The sequence below is a fragment of the Pelobates fuscus genome, chromosome 7 (genome assembly GCF_036172605.1).
Source record: "Pelobates fuscus isolate aPelFus1 chromosome 7, aPelFus1.pri, whole genome shotgun sequence".
NCBI lineage: Eukaryota > Metazoa > Chordata > Amphibia > Anura > Pelobatidae > Pelobates > Pelobates fuscus.
Genome location: NC_086323.1, coordinates 117,663,149 through 117,683,293, shown reverse-complemented (window position 1 = coordinate 117,683,293; position 20,145 = coordinate 117,663,149). Strand labels below are relative to the sequence as shown.

General features: G+C 42.6%; 1 protein-coding gene across 1 annotated transcript in view; it reads right to left on the bottom strand.

Annotated features, from left to right (window-relative positions):
• STIMATE (STIM activating enhancer) overlaps positions 1-20,145 on the bottom strand; it is a 54,460-nt gene that overhangs the window by 19,887 nt on the left and 14,428 nt on the right. The window contains exon 2 of the mRNA XM_063426497.1: positions 14,590-14,638. Within this exon, the coding sequence (XP_063282567.1) occupies positions 14,590-14,638 (49 nt within the window). The remainder of the gene's footprint in view (positions 1-14,589; positions 14,639-20,145) is intronic.

Here is a 20,145-nt window from a genome sequence, read left to right as displayed (position 1 = left end):
AGCCTCGTTTTATATTATATAAACATGCTTAACTTAGAAGGTACACAATACAGTATGTATGATATACATGGCTTGGCAGTGTAGATTTAGCAATAACAGGCGATTAATTGTTTCGCTGAAACATGAGTTTAAGCAAGCTGAGAATTTGCGCCAGGCTCAATAACAGGCTTTTTTCGAGGATCAACAGTGGGATAGCTACCCGAGCCCAAGTATGTTACAGGTTAAGAGACTGCAGAGTGACATGCATAGAGATAACAGTAATGGCATTACCATAGGCACTTATTATGAAGCAGCAGATTTAGTCAGGCTAGCTAGTATAGTACGAGGATCAGGTCAGACATCATGCTGTGTGTGTTACTGAGATTTAAAGAGGCTACCAATAGGTTAAACCAGCTTGTCTACCCCAGCGTCTGCTGAGTGAGGGTAATTAGGCTGATAGGGTTAAGTTGGGGTACATTTGCTAAGCTAGGCATATATCACCAATGGTCTGCTACTCAGGTTAGTCCTTAAGTTGTCCAGCAACAGGGGGCCAAGTCTGGGCCCAAAGTCCCGCTTGCATCCGGTGCCTTTAGACCAGGATCTCAGTAGTGGCTATGCAGCTTCCAAGGGCTGCTCGTCTTCTACCTGATGCCTTGATGGGCACTCGCGCCCTTGTGCCATTGGACCCATCATCAGGACCGTGGGCCCAGGGTTCCGCCGGGCCCCTAGCTTCTCCCTGGGTATATGGCAGGCTGTGTGTGGGGGGGGGGGGGTACCTCCCGGTGAGCACCCAGCTCAGATGAAGCGTGTGCGGGCCTCTCGGAAATGCAGTACCGTGAGCGGTGATTGTTGAGCTCCATGTGACAGGAGTATCTCTGGGTGTCCGGGCCCATAACTGGTAGTGTCCCATGTGCCAGAGCGGATGGTGGCTGCAGGTCGTCTTGCGTCTGAGAGTGCAGGCCTTGTGCACGTGGGCTCCGCCATCTTGGGTGCGGGTCTCGGGCTGTATGTCGATGCCTGTGCAGAGAGCTGGTAAGCGTGGCTTGAGTGGACCGGGATCACCCCCCCGGTCCATAGGGGGGGAATAGGGCCGGGTCCGCAGGTTTTCCCCGCTTGTAGGGCTCCGTCAGGCAGGATAGTGCTGCGGCGGCCGTCCGCATCACTCACCGCCAGTATAGGTCCGCCTGTTGCAGCGGGTCCCATCCTCCGAGGGACTAAAACTGTCGAGAGCAAGCCTCTCCTCGGCTCAGGCAGCCCGTTGCCACCGGGGGTCGCAGATGTCGCCGGAAAACTCTCCTTGAAGCACGGTTAGTAGGCTATTTGTGCCTCCACTTGCAGGAGCCGAGCTGGCCTGCGACCGCTCAGCTCGGCGGCCCGGCCCCGCGGCAAAACAGTTTTAGCCAATCAGCGCCTCCTCATAGAGATGCACTGAATCAATGCATATCTGAGGAAAACTCAGTGTCCCCATGCAGAGCGTGGAAGCAACTCCAGTGGTCATCTGAGGAGTAGCCATTTGGAGGCGTCCCTAGGGGAAATTTAAACACTGCCTTTTCTCTGAAAAAGGCAGTGTTTAGCAATAAAATGCCTGCAGGTAATGATTATACTGACCAGAACAACTACATTAAGCTGTAGTTGTTCTGGTGACTATAGTGCGCCTTTAAGAGACGTTTGTTTTGGTTTATGCAGCCCTAGCCACACCTCTCCTGGGTATGACTGACACTGCCTAGATGAAAACAAATGGTTTAATTTTTAATCAGGTGTAAATTACTGTAACATTTTGTATCGCCTGCTCTGTAAAATGAACTTTAATTACATACGTGCGGCTCCTGCAGGGTCTAGCAAGCTATTAACTGAGCAGGAGAGAAGAAATTCAAAATTAAACAGAATTTGTAACAAAGTGTTTTTTTTTTTATAGGAACTGTTTAGGAAAACCGAGTAAGTCACATGCAGGGAAGTGTGTCTAGGGCTGCATAAACAACGTGATTTAACTCCTAACAGGCAGAGAATTCAACAGTGAGACTGCAGAGGCATGATTTATACACCAAAACTGCTTCATTAAAGGACCACTCTCGGCACCCAGACCACTTCAGCTTAATGAAGTGGTCTGGGTGCCAGGTCCAGCTAGTGTTAACCCATTTTTTTTTATAAACATAGCAGTTTCAGAGAAACTGCTATGTTTATTAATGGGTTAAGCCTTCCCCCAAATCCTCTAGTGGCTGTCTCATTGACAGCCGCTAGAGGCACTTGCGTGATTCTCACTGTGAAAATCACAGTGAGAGCACGCAAGCGTCCATAGGAAAGCATTGTAAATGCTTTCCTATGCGCCTGGCTGAATGCGCGGGCAGCTCTTGCCGCGCGTGCGCATTCAGCCGACGGGGCGGAACGGAGGCAAAGATCTCCCCGCCCAGCGCTGGAAAAAGGTAAGTTTTACCCCTTTTCCCCTTTCCAGAGCCGGGCGGGAGGGGGACCCTGAGGGTGGGGGCACCCTCAGGGCACTATAGTGCCAGGAAAACAAGTATGTTTTCCTGGCACTAGAGTGGTCCTTTAAGCTAAAGTAGTTTTGATACCTATAGTGTCTTATCAAAGCAATTTCTGACTGATACTCTTCATTGTACAATATGGGGCTTATTCACTTAACTCAAGATTGTAGTGAACTGGAATCCAAATTGCAAAGAATGTTCCTGTTCTGCACTTGGAGAATTTTTCCAAATCAGCTACTTTTGCCTAAATTTTCACATTCGGATTTAATTTCGCAATAGTTCAGTTTAGTGACTATTTTTGTAAATGCTTATCCAGAAGTCTTACCTCTCTGCTACAAAGGTTGTGGCCTCCTGGGTCCTTATTTTGCGTAAGGATCCTAGTAGTGCACATTTGTTTTTAGAAATCTGATAATAGCTGTGCAATTTGATCTGAGACAAAATCCTTGGGTCTGGGATTTTTACAGTAAACCAGAAAATGTGGATAACTTACATGGGGAACTATGCTCCAACTCCAGCTATTTTGACCTAAAATGTTAATCTTTGTGTAATCTCTGCACGATACCTGGTTAAGCTTAATAATCCCATCTAATTACACCTACGATTCTATTATCTATTTTTTGTGCAAGAAACATTTTTATAAAGTTTTTTTTTTTTTTTTTTTTTTTTAAATGCCGCAAATATAGATGTATTCCCTCAAATACGGAATCTGACTGAAGCCGAAGTCACTTTTTGTTCACTGTGGCACAAACAATGTTGCTGGTTACACAGACCAAGAGATACTGGTTATTCAGATATCACATCTACTTAACCCCTTAAGGACCAAACCTCTGGAATAAAAGGGAATCATGACATGTCACACATGTCATGTGTCCTTAAGGGGTTAAAGGGACACTATAGTTGCCAAAACAACTTTACGTTAATTAATCAATTGTTTGTGTATAGATCACACCCCTGCTGTCTCACTGCTACATTTGCCATTTAGGAGTTAAAGCACTTTTGTTTCCGTTTATGCAGCCTTAGATACACCTCCACTGGCTGTGACACAGCCTGCATAAAAAATGGTTTCATTTTCAATGAGATGTTTACTTACTTCAGGAGTTTTTAATCTTATGCTCGCAAATTGAACTTTAATCACATACTGGAAGCTGCTGGAAGTTCAAACAAGCTATTAACAGAGCGGGAAAGAATAAATTCTAGATTAAACAGACTGTGCAACAAATGAAGTATAAATATTAGAGCTCACTTCAGGAAAAGAGTTTTGGAAGGCTGTGTAAGTCATATGCGGGGAGGTGTGATTAGGGCTTTATAAACAAAGTGATTTAATTGAGCAGTGAGGCTGCAGAGGCATTATCTATACACCAAAACTGCTTCAATAAACTAAAGTTGTTTTGGTGGCTATAGTGTCCCTTTAATATATACTATTTATAAGCTCCTGTACAAGTTTTTTCCCCCCTCAGGTTTGCTTCTTGATCAGTCATTTCCGACAACTGATAAATACTTAAATTCATAAAGGATAACATTTCTGGTTTATCTAAAATCGTTTACTTTTCAGTGTCTCTTCGTGCATTAAAGAGCACATGACTTCAAATCGACCTTGTGTCAGTAGGCTGGTTGGACCCGTTTATTTATAAATATTGTTGTAAAAAAAAAAAAAAAAAAACAACCTGCTGCAATGAAATTGTGTATGTTCTGAAGGGTAATGTATGCAAGTGTTCTCCTAATAGGAGCATTGACCTGAATGATGACATTCTGCACACAAAGGAGCTACTTCGAATACAATAGAAAGCGTAACTTGCTCATTTAGTAATTAGTTAGCAATTGTCCATTTCTACAAGGAAGGATAATTCATTAACCCCCTTAAGGACACAACCTCAGAAGCTTGTCTTACCCATAAGGACACAAGCAATTTGTGTTCAATCGCAATTTGCATCTCTCATTTATTGCACTAACACATATTATATAGCGTTTTGTTTAGAGGACAAAAAGGGCTTTAATTTGAGGTCACATTAACATGTATAAATTCTCATTTATTATAAAAAAGTAAAAGCCCAAAATGTGATTTTTTGACATTCATGTTGCAAGTATTTCTTACACTTGATTTGTGCCACTGTCATAAAATCCTCCAAATAATGCTCGGTTACATCTTCTGAGTAAAACAATATGCCCAATGTATGACCTAGACACTATTTTTTGTGAAGTTACGGTGCTGTAAAAGAGACGTGACAAGTTCAGGTTTTTAAGTGTGAATTTTCATAGATGGTTTTGATGGCTCTGTGTTACATTCTGGAGACTCTAAAGAAAGCGACATATTCCAACTACAGCATAAAGGCATACAATTTCTTAAAGAAGACATCCCAAGATATTTCAAAAGGCATATTTTGAACCTTAGCGTGGGACCATATTTCCGCTAGCTTGTACCAAGTGTAGGGAGTGGGACCCTGAGGGTGGGGGACGACGTAAAGACCCCATACTGCGAGGAAAACATGTTTGTTTTCCTGGCACTATAGTGGTCCTTTAAGTTGGGGGAGGAAGGGTGCCAGTATTAAAGTGGGAAGGGGGGCAGTGTATTAATTTGGAGGAGGGAGTGGGGCAGTGTGTTAAATTGGGGGGAGGGCAGTGTATGAAAATGGGGAAGGGAGGGGGGGCAGTGTTTTAAATTAGAGTGCTGGGAGGAGAGGCAGTGTATTAGATTAAGGGGCCGTGTATTAGAGTGGAGGGGGGGTGGCAGTGTATTTGATTTGTGGGCAGTGTATTAGAATGGGTCTGCATGGAGATGCTGATTGGCCGCGCAGCTTTTTGCAACACATGCATAGCCATACAATGCTTTGCTATGGGAAAGCATTGGATTGGCTGAGATCATCAAATTTGATGTAATCAGCCAAAGTGAAGAACACACTCATAGGACTTCAAAATCAACAAGATAACGTGATTTGTTGCTTTCACCATTTCAGTCCCCTTACCAATCTTTTTTAAATATGTCAAGGTAGTTTGACTAAAACATTGGTTATATGCAAATGCACGTCCCCTTAAAATACATTTGCTCTTTTGTTTAATTTAAGCCCTATGAGTGTAAGGACGTACAGTGTCAGTCAGGTAACTTGTTTATACTGTACTTTTCAAAATAAACCCTACGTTTCTATGAAAACTGAAGTTTGTTTTTTTGCAGCCCACATAAACTTAAACCTTGTTTATTTGGCCCGTGTTTTCCTTTGAGTTTCACATGCATGCTCTAAATGATTTCAACTAAAGAGGCGGAGCTTCACTGAGGAGTCTGCTTCTTGGAGCAGTGCTGCAGACATTCAGTGTCTCCACCCTCTTTATGGAGACACTGAACTTTCCTCATAGAGATGCATTGATTCAATGCATCTCTATGAGGAGATGCTGATTGGCCAGGGCTGTGTTTGGCTTGTGCTGGCTCTGCCCCTGATCTGCCTCCGTGACAGTCTCAGCCAGTCCAATGCTTTCCTATGGAAAAGCATTGTGATTGGCTTTGATCACCACTTCTGCCAAGCAGGCAGATCAGGGGCAGAGCCACCAGCAGCAAACTGGAATAAAAGTAAGATTGTACTATTTTACTATTTTAGGGAGGCAACATGGTGTTTTTAGCACTATACGGTCAGGAATACATGTGTGCTCATGACCCTGGCCTATAGTGTTCCTTTAAGGACCAATTATGTAATTAGCAAGCCATGGCACTCAGTGCAAAGAGGACCCATGATTGAATAATCCCGCTATGCATTAAAATTAGTGCCCGATCGCCGCAATTGTGCTATAGCTGAGTGCCTCGATGTCCGAAGGAGATGGAAAACTGTGTGTGTGGAAGAGAAGTAGTGTACCAAGGAGAGGGCATGTATGGGGATAGCTTTAGGTGCCCTCAAAGGCACGGGAGGGAGAAGTGTATTGGGCTACCTTTATAGTGCAATGCTATCTCTATCATTGAACCAATCTGTCTATGTGATTGTGAAGAGATCTATCCACGCTAACTTTGAACATAGCAGTTGACAAGAGAGATCACTCGCACGAATATACCGGCCATGCTACCATAGATCTCATTCTAGTACGTGATGCTGTAGGATCTATGGAGAGCTAATCACGGCATTAAGGTATTACACTCAGTGCCAGCATACTATCTAGCAAAAGGTTCTATCAGCCATAGCCTTGCCCTCCCTCTGAACACAGTAGCACTACAACAACAGGTACTTTTATAAGCACGAGAGGATTAGCCAGTCAGTACATTATTACAACGGTCTAACCCTCTCCACGTATCTCTATATTGATAGACCAATTCAATAGCCCATACTTCTCTCACAACAATAGGCAGTGAACAGTATCTGAATCTATATGCCTTTATGCCATAATGAGAGTTTAACCAAGTGCCAATATTCATACATACATTAGCCTGTGACACGCTACACTGTGGTGTCCACTTAGCACCTATTCTAATAACATACTTTCCAAAGTTATAGATGGTGAATCTACATAGGCAGCAAATTTTATCTGAACGTATATGCCTACAAGTAATGAGAGTTTGACTCTGTGCCAATATCTATACGCACATCATCCTGTGACACTCTACACTCCAGTGTCCACTTAGTACATATTTTCCCAAGTTATAGACAGGGAGTCTTACCTCTGCACCACTGGCTGTTATTAATGGGAGTTAGACTTGTTGCTATTATTCAGCTGCTAATTATCCAGTGACTTTGTTACGCTTTGTTTTTTATAATTTTTTCTGTCACCAAGGGCTATTCCCTATTAATTAACCCTATCGAGTATTTTTGTAACCATCTTGGCACAGACGTGTGCACAGAATTTTACACTCTTTAGTGGCGATACATGCTACCTTGATGCCCCAATAGTCAATACGATTGGAATCACTAACACCACGTACTGAGTAATCATACCAGTTGGTGTTGTTTACTTATTTACATCTATCATATTCCCATTCTTGATATATCGTTTTGATCATTTTTATTTTCTCACTTTGGGTTTGTTCACAGTACATGAGCAACATTGTATTTGTCTTGCCACTGGGCAATATTAGTATTTTTTTTTTCAATAAATTTTGTTTTCCATATATGATATTTCTCTTTGTCTGGACCTATAAAGATTTCCTCTATACTTGACACTTATCCCAGCCCTATCCTTGGTACACTACTTCTCTTCCACGCATACAGTAAATTATTTTTATTTTATTAAATTTAAATTGGTGGTTTAGTTAGCTGGAGTGGGTAGAAAGGTAGTGCAAAATTTAGTGTTAGGGTTTAAAAGCAAAAAAACAAAAAAAAAACAAAGCAAGTTTGGTAAACTCCCAGAAGTGCCTCTAGTGGCTGTCTGGTAGACAGCACCTAGAGGCTGTTTTAGAACTGCAAAGTGAAGATTGCAGTTTCTCAAAAACACTATGAGGGACAGGGACAATGCACCCAGACTACTTCAATAAGATGAAGTGGTCCGGGTGCCTATAATGTCCCTTTAAGTCGCCAGGTCTAAAGGAAAATTAAAAACAATGATATTCATACTATTGAAAATGATACAGTTATGAAAGTTTCCATAATACTATTGGTGTACCTAAATCAGATGGTGAATAAGCCCCAACTAGAAAATATGAATGTGAAGTTTGCCGTCTCATTTTGTGTGTTTAGCACATTCCACAGTGCTGCCAATAAATACATAACCAGGTCTCCAATAGGGTTGAAAACCAGTAGAACATGCTGAAGTTGGAAGCAGACAGTATAAAGTTAATCACTTGCAGTTTAGAAGAAGACATTTGCAGTTTTAGTCCGCCACACCCTTTTTTCCCCTGCAGCACATTTTATGGTCTTTGGATGGTTTCATTTTAAAAATGCATTTGCTCAGAATTTCCCATAGTTTTCTTTGCTATTTAAAACTCAATAAACATCATCATCATCAGGCTCCATTTGTGGGCACTTAAACCACATTACCTCTTTCTAAAATAGAAAAATAATCTGAGTGGAATACGTTTTCCCTGAGCAATAGCCATGTACTCTCTTTGCAAGGCCACAAACAAGAAAATAGCAGGAGGGAAGGGAGGAAGACAGGAGTGTGTACACTAAGAGCAGGATCATTTATGAGCAATTTACTGCCAGGGAGATAAGCTATACATTGCTGATTCATGAAGTCATCTGCCAGAACAAGCGCTGGATGTCAATGCACTAAGACATACTAGTCAAAAGACAACCATGATATCAATAAATTATAGCTATTGAGCCAAGCCTGAAATTTAACACGAGGCCTGAAAATGACAATAGATAGTATCATTCTTACTGGAATTTCTAGGCAAAAATCTTAAAAAAAATCTATGTATAAATGGTTTAGCTGCCACGATCTTACACTGTGCACAAACTCCTACTAAAATGGCTAAGTCAGCAGCAATGTGCAATATATCCTAGAGTTAGAATTTTCTTACCATCCAAATAGATTAATACAATATCAATTAATAAGCCACATGCCACTATAGCTTGTATTCATTGATGTAAGCAATATTAATGGATTTTAATGAAAGTGTATTATAATGATATTTAGCAGGCCTATTCACAAATGTCCCTCTAAATCAAGATTGCCTTACAAAAAGGATTGGCATAGAGAATCTCAGCCACTCCTCAATATTGAGAAACAATGTAGGCAGGATGGAAACGATTGCCTGTAAAAGCTGCACGATGGACAATAAGACGGAAATTATAAATATATTTTAGAGGGAAATATGTTTTTCCCCTTATTGCATATTTTGAAGCTCGTTGTATACCAGGGGTAGGCATCCTAAAGCACGCTAGATGTTGTGGACTACATCTCACCTGATGCTTTGTCAGGATTACGGCTGTAAGAGCATTAAGGGAGATGTAGTTCACAACACCTGGTCTATATGATGTAGACAACTTGTTTTATTCCTTAGGTTGGAGTGTCCCTTTGAATGATTAAAAAGGCACTTAACCCCTTAAAGGACCACTCTAGGCACCCAGACCACTTCAGCTTAATGAAGTGGTCTGGGTGCCAGGTCCAGCTAGCTTTTACCCTTTTTTTAATAAACATAGCAGTTTCAGAGAAACTGCTATGTTTATTCTGAGGGTTAAGCCAGCCTCCAGAGCCTCTAGTGGCTGTCTCACTGACAGCCGCTAGAGGCGCTTGCGTGCTTCTCACTGTGAAAATCACAGTGAGAGCACGCAAGCGTCCATAGGAAAGCATTATGAATGCTTTCCTATGCGACCGGCTGAATGCGAGCGCGGCTCCTGCCGCGCATGCGCATTCAGCCGATGACGTTGCGAGGAAGAAGAGGAGGAGGAGTAGAGCTCCCCGCCCGGCGCTGGAGAAAGAGGTAAGTTTAACCCCTTCCTCCCCCCAGAGCCCGGCGGGAGGGGGTCCCTGAGGGTGGGGGCACCCTCAGGGCACTCTAGTGCCAGGAAAACGAGTATGTTTTCCTGGCACTAGAGTGGTCCTTTAAGGACCAAACTTCTGGAATAAAAGGGAATCATGATATGCCACACAGGTCATGTGTCCTTAAGGGGTTAAAGGGTCACTATAGTCACCAGAACAACTACAGCTTCTTGAATTTGTTCTGGTGAATAGAATCATTAACTTCAGGCTTTTTGCTGTAAACACGGTATTTTCAGAGAAAATGCAGTGTTTACATTACAGCCTAGTGATAACTTCACTGGCCACTCCTCAGATGGCTGTTAGAGATCCTTGCTGGGTCATGGCTGCCTAAAATGCATCCAAACATTCAGTATCTCCTCCCTCTGCATGCAGACACTGACCTTTCCTCATAGAGATTCATTGATTCAATTAATCTCTATGAGGAGATTCTGATTGGCCAGGGCTGTGTTTGAATCATGCTGGCTCTGCCCCTGATCTGCCTCCTTGTCAGTCTCAGCCAATCCTATGGAGAAGCACTGTGATTGGATGAGGCTACCACTTCTGATGATGGCAGCAGACCGCTTGTTTTTCTGAGTCTAAAAGCATGCAGAGTTACAGCTTCAGGCTTGAATATAGTAAGATTTTGCTATATTTATGGAGGCATGAGGGGCCCAGTGGGGCTAGATGGTGGTGTTAACACTATAGGGTCAGGAATACATGTTTTTGTTCCTGACCCTATAGTGATCCTTTAAAGAAAATAAATAGGACAAGAAACACACAAAGAACAATTTTGCACATCATATTTTAAAAAGTTATACATTTATTTAATCCCAAATGGAAATAATCCTTAATCTTTGCATGAATGCACATATTTTATGTACATTATGTATAGTCATGGAAAAAGAAAGAACCCTCTCCGATTGAAAAAAAAAAAAGTAATAAATTAAAACACTGGCGTTGTGGCAGGCATATGCACTGTGTGATCATATACTGTAACTAAACTTACATTATTTTTGCCTTGATTAGGTGTTTACAAAAAACAACAAAAACTAATAAAATCTGTGAACTTTGCTGTTTAGTGGTTGAGCGAGTGTGCTGGATCTTGTGTATTGTATGAATTGGCCCCAGCAGCACCCCATTTATATGCATGTTCAGGTATATATTTATTTGAGAGTTAGGCTAACTCCTTGGTTTTATACCCACAAGTGCCTCATTCCAGAGCCCTATTAACTTTGTACTGCAGAGAGCCCTAGATGGAATTTATTTTCCCCCAAGTAAGTGGGTTAATCTCATAAGAACAAGTTAATGTAGGACGTGCCAAAAATGGTGTACATTGACGTAGTGGCAGGCTTATGCAATGTATGATCACATAATGTAACTAAAACCCCATTATTTTTGCCTAGATTAGGTGTACTACTAATAAAATCTGTGAGTTTTGAAGTTGCTGTTTAGTTAGAAATTTGTCTTAATATGCTTAAAAACAATTCTTTATTTGTTCACCTTAATAAGCATTACTACATTTGTCGCTGCTGTGAAAGATTCTGAGCAATAAAAACCTTGCTTCTGTTCACCACACAAATTAGCTAGTGAGTGCGGTTAAATTGGGAATACCGTTTACATGACTGCAATGGGGAGCAGGTGCATTTGTAGCAATTCGTTCACTGTAAATAGTGGATATGAAGGGAATCATAGTAATTAGACTTCAACTGCACCAAATGCCCTTTTGCTTTAAAATAATCAGTCCTACAACTGTGTCAGTTGTGTCAGTATCAGTATCAAATGTGTGTGTGTGTCTCTATGTGTCTGTCAGTGCGTGTGTGCCTCTATGTGTCTGTCAGTGCGTGTGTGCCTCTATGTGTCTGTCAGTGCGTGTGTGCCTCTATGTGTCTGTCAGTGCGTGTGTGCCTCTATGTGTCTGTCAGTGCGTGTGTGCCTCTATGTGTCTGTCAGTGCGTGTGTGCCTCTATGTGTCTGTCAGTGCGTGTGTGCCTCTATGTGTCTGTCAGTGCGTGTGTGCCTCTATGTGTCTGTCAGTGCGTGTGTGCCTCTATGTGTCTGTCAGTGCGTGTGTGCCTCTATGTGTCTGTCAGTGCGTGTGTGCCTCTATGTGTCTGTCAGTGCGTGTGTGCCTCTATGTGTCTGTCAGTGCGTGTGTGCCTCTATGTGTCTGTCAGTGCGTGTGTGCCTCTATGTGTCTGTCAGTGCGTGTGTGCCTCTATGTGTCTGTCAGTGCGTGTGTGCCTCTATGTGTCTGTCAGTGCGTGTGTGCCTCTATGTGTCTGTCAGTGCGTGTGTGCCTCTATGTGTCTGTCAGTGCGTGTGTGCCTCTATGTGTCTGTCAGTGCGTGTGTGCCTCTATGTGTCTGTCAGTGCGTGTGTGCCTCTATGTGTCTGTCAGTGCGTGTGTGCCTCTATGTGTCTGTCAGTGCGTGTGTGCCTCTATGTGTCTGTCAGTGCGTGTGTGCCTCTATGTGTCTGTCAGTGCGTGTGTGCCTCTATGTGTCTGTCAGTGCGTGTGTGCCTCTATGTGTCTGTCAGTGCGTGTGTGCCTCTATGTGTCTGTCAGTGCGTGTGTGCCTCTATGTGTCTGTCAGTGCGTGTGTGCCTCTATGTGTCTGTCAGTGCGTGTGTGCCTCTATGTGTCTGTCAGTGCGTGTGTGCCTCTATGTGTCTGTCAGTGCGTGTGTGCCTCTATGTGTCTGTCAGTGCGTGTGTGCCTCTATGTGTCTGTCAGTGCGTGTGTGCCTCTATGTGTCTGTCAGTGCGTGTGTGCCTCTATGTGTCTGTCAGTGCGTGTGTGCCTCTATGTGTCTGTCAGTGCGTGTGTGCCTCTATGTGTCTGTCAGTGCGTGTGTGCCTCTATGTGTCTGTCAGTGCGTGTGTGCCTCTATGTGTCTGTCAGTGCGTGTGTGCCTCTATGTGTCTGTCAGTGCGTGTGTGCCTCTATGTGTCTGTCAGTGCGTGTGTGCCTCTATGTGTCTGTCAGTGCGTGTGTGCCTCTATGTGTCTGTCAGTGCGTGTGTGCCTCTATGTGTCTGTCAGTGCGTGTGTGCCTCTATGTGTCTGTCAGTGCGTGTGTGCCTCTATGTGTCTGTCAGTGCGTGTGTGCCTCTATGTGTCTGTCAGTGCGTGTGTGCCTCTATGTGTCTGTCAGTGCGTGTGTGCCTCTATGTGTCTGTCAGTGCGTGTGTGCCTCTATGTGTCTGTCAGTGCGTGTGTGCCTCTATGTGTCTGTCAGTGCGTGTGTGCCTCTATGTGTCTGTCAGTGCGTGTGTGCCTCTATGTGTCTGTCAGTGCGTGTGTGCCTCTATGTGTCTGTCAGTGCGTGTGTGCCTCTATGTGTCTGTCAGTGCGTGTGTGCCTCTATGTGTCTGTCAGTGCGTGTGTGCCTCTATGTGTCTGTCAGTGCGTGTGTGCCTCTATGTGTCTGTCAGTGCGTGTGTGCCTCTATGTGTCTGTCAGTGCGTGTGTGCCTCTATGTGTCTGTCAGTGCGTGTGTGCCTCTATGTGTCTGTCAGTGCGTGTGTGCCTCTATGTGTCTGTCAGTGCGTGTGTGCCTCTATGTGTCTGTCAGTGCGTGTGTGCCTCTATGTGTCTGTCAGTGCGTGTGTGCCTCTATGTGTCTGTCAGTGCGTGTGTGCCTCTATGTGTCTGTCAGTGCGTGTGTGCGTGTGTGCCTCTATGTGTCTGTCAGTGCGTGTGTGTGTGTGTGTGTGTGTGATCTGTACTGCCTCCGATCACGTGGAGAAAGTGTTTTTATGCTGAACATAGGTACTGTCTAGTCACCCCTAGTGGCCGCCTAAGTGACTGCCACTAGAGGGGTAACTAGGCAGTGTTTATATTGAAAAGCCTACATGGACAGGCTATAGACACCAGAACAACTACATTAAGCGGTAGTGGTTCTGGAGACTACAGTGTCCCTTTAAGAATTGGATATGTTCTCCATTTTAGGAAACAACAAATATTGAGAAAAAAAACAAAAAACAAAAACACATGCTAAGATTTAAACAGCAAGCACAAATCATGATGCATTAAATCAAACCCAACTAGGTACCTATTAAGATTAGATAGTCACAGAGGTGCCTAAGTAACCCAGAAGAACCGTTGAAAATAAATGTCATTACATTATTTTATTGTCAGGGAGCCTGTAATTATCTTCAAACCAATCCACTGCTGGCCAGTTAGCAAACAAGTTTAATAAACATGATTTAAAAAGGAATGCACTGTAGACATTTCTCACAGCTTAAAGTGGTTTGGGATTTTGGAAGCTAAATATTTAAAGTGAGGGCAAGACAAAATAGTATAAGCTACTGGATCTTGCAGTTTGCTATTGGGGGGGGGGGGGGGGGAGAGTTAAAGGGACATTATAGTCACCAGAACAACTACAGTTAATGTAGTTGTTCTGGTGAGTATAATAGTTCCCTTCAGGCTTTTTCATGCAAACACTGTGTTTGCATTGACTCTAGGGACACCTTTTATAGGTGGGCTAAGGGGGGGGGGGGGGGGGTAGGGAAAGGTAATCCACCTAAATGGTGGGTTAAACACTATAGGGTCACGAATACATGTTTGTGTTCCTGACCCTATCGTTTTCCTTTAAGTGGCAAGTCATACAGGATGTTCCTTTAACATTATATGCATGCACAGTTACAGAAATTGATATTTTATCCTTATTTTGAAACAATAAGTAATATTTCAAAGACTCCACAAAATGTGCCTACATTCAGTATGGGAAAAAGCAACCAGAATTGTTTAAAATACATACCATATTCTCCAAGGTCGTCTTTCATGCTTTGGTTCTCTAAAACGTTTCACTGTAAGACACAATAAAGACAATCAGTGATTTATTTGTGCATCTAAAAAATTAATGAAGCAAGGAAAAAAAAAAAAAAAAACACACATATACATACAAACGAGACTTCATCAATTTCAAATTTTGTAAACTGATTTACATGGTCAAATATACAATGAGTGGTCATTTGCTTATTTTGCAGAGAACGCTCTCTTTTATTTCAATTTCTCATTTAGAGCCATTTTGCATTAACACATTTTAAGATTGTTAATGCCTAGAATGTACGTAAAACCTATTCAATTATTAAAAAACATACAATATAATACCTATATTGTGCAAAACTGGTATCTATTTACTAGACAGAAGAAAAAAAAAAACATTAAATAATGACTCACTGACCTGTCAATCAATTCTTGGGATATACTGTATGCTAAAGAATGACTGACAGGCACGGAGCAGGAGAACTCCCTGCAGATAGTTTTCCTGCTTGCCTTCACAGCCAACACGATACGTTAGCAGCAATGCATTTTAGAAAGATTTGAATAAAATATTAAGTTTATATTTATCATAAATGATACACTCACTATGGAATCTGTCATGACATGTTCTCACCTGTTGTCTTTGTCAACACTACATGCTATTTGTCAATACTTGAGGTTTTATACCCTTAATGTGTAAAGCACTGCGAAATATGTTAGCGCTACATGAATGCCAATAGTAATATCCATAATAATTTAACCTAGGTTCAAGGCACCCATAATATTTCATTATTTTTCCCAAAGCGCCCCAAGTCAAAATTTCTAGGTTGTATGTCTGTACAACGCTGCCGCACCCTCAGGGTCCCCTTCCCGCCGGGCTCTAGGGGGAAGGAAGGGGTTAAACTTACCTGTTTCTCCAGCGCCGGGCGGGGAGCTCTCCTCCTCCTCTCCGCCTCCTCTTCGGCTGAATGCGCATGCGCGGCAAGAGCCGTGCGCACGTTCAGCTAGTCCATAGGAAAGCATTCACAATGCTTTCCTATGGACGCTGGCGTCTTCTCACTGTGAAAATCACAGTGAGAAGCACGCAAGCGCCTCTAGCGGCTGTCAATGAGACAGCCACTAGAGGCTGGATTAACCATATTATAAACATAGCAGTTTCTCTGAAACTGCTATGTTTATAGAAAAATTGGTTAACCTTAGCTGGACCAGGCACCCAGACCACTTCATTAAGCTGAAGTGGTCTGGGTGCCTATAGTGGTCCTTTAAGGCAACTTGAGTCAGACAGTGTTTTATAACACAGTCTCTATAGTCCTCCCCACACAGAATGTAGGAATGAGTTTTAGAAGACAATGTTTTGAGGGGAGTCGTCCTTTGACTATTAAAAGTATAGTTTTGATATCTATTGCTTGTAATAGGGCTTCACAAATTTAGGACAAGAGGTTGCCACAGAGACACAGAAATAAGACCTGGAGAGAAAATGTGTCCCCTTGATGGTCAGAGAGATCAGAACAGACCCTAAACAATGTAGAATGAAGCTGCAATTTTCACAAATAAAAGCCTTTAATTGAAGTATGAAAAAAGCAGAATCGACATCCTAGTCTGCACTCTAGAATTTCCCATGAAGGTTCAAAGAGGTTCTAGTGATTGGGAAGGTCAGAAAACCTCCTTTGAATTTGTTTAACTATGTAGATGAAAACAGTACAATAGTGGAATATAGGAATATTTTGATGGAAGAATGTCTGTACTATAAGGCACACATGGTTCTGTAACATTTCAGTTCTCTATCAAGCAAATAATCTTGAATGTAGTCTGTTATGCAATAGATATAATTAAAACCTGTTTGTGTAAATTAAACCCAGGTCTCCTTAATACACGGCAAAATGGCACCAAACTCTTTTAGGTCACAGAAATGGAAAGAAGTCCAAGGGAGCAGGCCAAATACTGCATACTGACATGAGACTTTGGTATACAATAAACCTAGAATTGTAGACAACTGGCAAGGAAATTGGCTAAGATCAGGGCTGGACTGGCCGACCCAGATACCAGGAAATTTCCTGGTGGGCTGCAGGCAGCCCTAATAGCCTTGGGGGTTGGTGTGGCCCCATTGAGGCAGCGGCGGCCAGAGGAGCAGTGTATGGAGGAACTTTTCTGTGCCTCTCCTGCCTTGCAACCGAGCTCCGCCCCTGCTCTTAAGCCCTACCTCCTCACTCAAGCTCCAGCCTCAAGCCGCTGACCTCATCAGTAGGAGGAGGTCAGAGAATGGAGTCTTCACCTCCCAGTGCTCCCAGGTAGGTTTCAAATACACTGCAGCAAGTGAGGGAGAGTGATCTTGTGGGCGTGTGTGTGCCTGCTGGTTAATGAGCTTGTATGTGTGTAATTTAACTTTCATTTACAGTAAATACACAGAAATGGTCATGTAACGTAATACAAACTGCCATGACTCCACATATGCACACAGTTTGCAGGGTATTCCCGGCCAAAAGAATGACATCCACTTGGCAGAATTGATTATATGGAATTAACACTTCTGCTTTTCCAGTGTCAATTAACAAACCAGGATTACTGTGCTAACCACCCACAGTTCTCCAAGCCAATCAGTCTCATTCAGATGGGATTACATTGACACTAATATTGAGCACGTGTTATTTACAAATTATCATTGTGGTCAAATATGAAGACTCAGTGCCAAGAAAACTCTTGATTTATATCAAAACCATTCTTAAATAGTTCAATATTAAAGGAACACTATAGTCCCTCAGATCACTTCATTTCAGTGACACAGAAGGCCCATAGAAAAGCATTGATTCAATACTCTCCTATGGAAAAGTGGGAATTTGCGCGAAGCGGGGAAGGGCCTATTTGGACATCAGCAGAAAGGAGAAGTGAGTAGCAGAGAAAGAGCTTCATTGCTAGAATAAGGCAAGTAAATCTTCATTTGTTTTTATTTATTTATTTGTACGGGGGATACCTGCCTACATATAGGGAAAGTAACTATACAAGGTTAGGAATGCAAATTTTAGCAGTGTATCCGCTACAGTGAGTTGTCGTGGTTATGTTTCTTAAAATGTTCCTTTAATTGACTTGCTATGTTAAAGTGCAAGCTTCCATTATGTGCTTTTGCACGCCTGAAAAAAAGGGAACAAAGATCTGATATTACTGATCTTTAAACGGCTGGACACCATTAGAATCGAAGATGATGTGAATAATTCATTAACAAATACAGATGATACATTCCATCCCTTCCCCCCCCGATCCCTCCTCTTGCTTTCAGTGTTCAGGGTCAATTACATAAACTCAGCAGATCACTCCTATGTGACTTTTGTTCTTAAAAATATCCAATAAAATTGGCATCTGTGCAGCAAACAAGACTTTGTATTATCATCTTAATTTAGAAAAAAAAAATTGAGGATTTGTATTTTTTTTTTATTTTCACTTCAGCATGCAGTGTTGCATTGTTTGCAGACGTTTCTTATGTAGTTTAAATTGACATTGAAGGAAATGCAACGGCTTTATCTCACTGAATTGGTCATAGCACCTAGACTAGAATCTAGCAGTTGGGGGGTAGGCAATCTTGGGCACTCCAGATGTTGTGAACTAAATCTCCCCTGATGCTTTGCCAGCATTATAGCTGTAAGACAGTGGCGGAACTACCACTTGTGAAGCTGGTGCTGCTGCGCCTGGGCCCGCACGGTCAGGGGGCCCATTCACTTAGGGCCACCCGATTGGTATTGTATGCTGAACATGGGCCCAGACAGGCTCTGCGGCCCTTAATTAGTGCGACCGGGCCCCTGTAATACGGCCAATACTGGAAAGTGACAGGCAATCACTGCCTTTCAACTTTAAAAAGAGCACGGCGCACAGAAGGGAGTGAAGAGGAGACGGCAGCAGCAAAAACAGCTCGGGGAAGTCGGCCTTTGCTGAAGACTAACTCAGCCTCATCCAGGAGAAGCAAGACCCAAGCAAGCCACCCTCCTGGACACAAAAGGTATGCTAAAAGGAGGGTGGCTGCAAAAAATATGAAAATTACATGTATGTGTATGTATGTCAGAATGTGTGTCTGTGTTTATATGTCATTTTCTGGGTTAATGTGTATGTGGCAGTATATGTGTGTACGTGCATAAATCTAAGCAAACACCAACAGAACACCAAACACACTCCGACAATCTAAAACAAATATTACATACAAACACATAAATTTAATACTAGGGATGCACCGAAATTTCAGCTGACAAAATTTTCGGCCGAAAATGGGCCTATACCGTTTTAGCTGAAAACGGGTCAAATTTGCTGAATCTAAAAAAAATTAAATAAAAAAAAATATATATATATTTTTGTAGTGCATAGTTTAACAGACATGCTTCCATTAACAATTCAGATGATTATATATATCACAATGAAAGATAGTAATGATAACATGAAAAGTCAAGAATACTGCACTTGGGACAGGGGGAAAAAAACACAAAAGGACAGGGGAGGGGGGAAAGAACTAGGGTTCGACCGATATTCGTTATTTTCGGCTATATCAGTATCGGCCTATAGAAATACCAATATTGCTGATAATACATACCAGGACCGCCAGACCCATTACAAGCCCAGCGGTCCTGGGGGGCCCACAGGAAGCTCTTACTTACCTTCCCAGCAGATCCCTTCAGCTCCTCTGTGTAAATCTCGCAAGTCCCGCTAAAGGGATCTAAAGGGATCTGCTGGAAAGGTAAGAGCTTGCTGCGGGCTCCCACTGCACAGTCCATGCCACCGGACCACCAGGGAATGCCATATCCCCCCTCCCTGGCCAAGTAAGAAGCAGGAAGGGGGGACAATTTTTGTAAAAAAAAAATTTAAAAAAAAAATTTAATTAAAAAAAAAAAGCTCCCCCTCCCCCACACATTTTACACAAATTACATACCTACAAAAACACACACACACTACACAAACACACACACTACACACATTGCATTCACATTACACACACACACTGCACAAACACACACTACATTCACTATACACACACACACACACACACACACACTACACAAACACATTGCATTCACTTTACACACACTACACAAACACACAACACTCTGCATTCACTACATATACACACTACACACACCCTACACAAACACAGCTCCCCTGTCTAAACACACTGCATCCACTACACGTGGCATGTATATTTTGTGCATTTACCTTTAGAAATAGTTTATTTTTTCAAAATGGTAAATGTACAGAATATCGGTAAGTTATCGGCTAACAGCCTGAACTGATTATAGGTATCGGCTCCAAAAAAAAAATCAATATCGGTCGATCCCTAGAAAGAACACCATGGGACAGGGAAGAGGGGGATAAGAAAAGAACACCGTGGGACAGGGAAGAGGGGGATAAGAAAAGAACACTGTGGGACAGGGAAGAGGGGGATAAGAAAAGAACACTGTGGGACAGGGAAGAGGGGGATAAGAAAAGAACACTGTGGGACAGGGAAGAGGGGGATAAGAAAAGAACACTGTGGGACAGGGAAGAGGGGGATAAGAAAAGAACACTGTGGGACAGGGAAGAG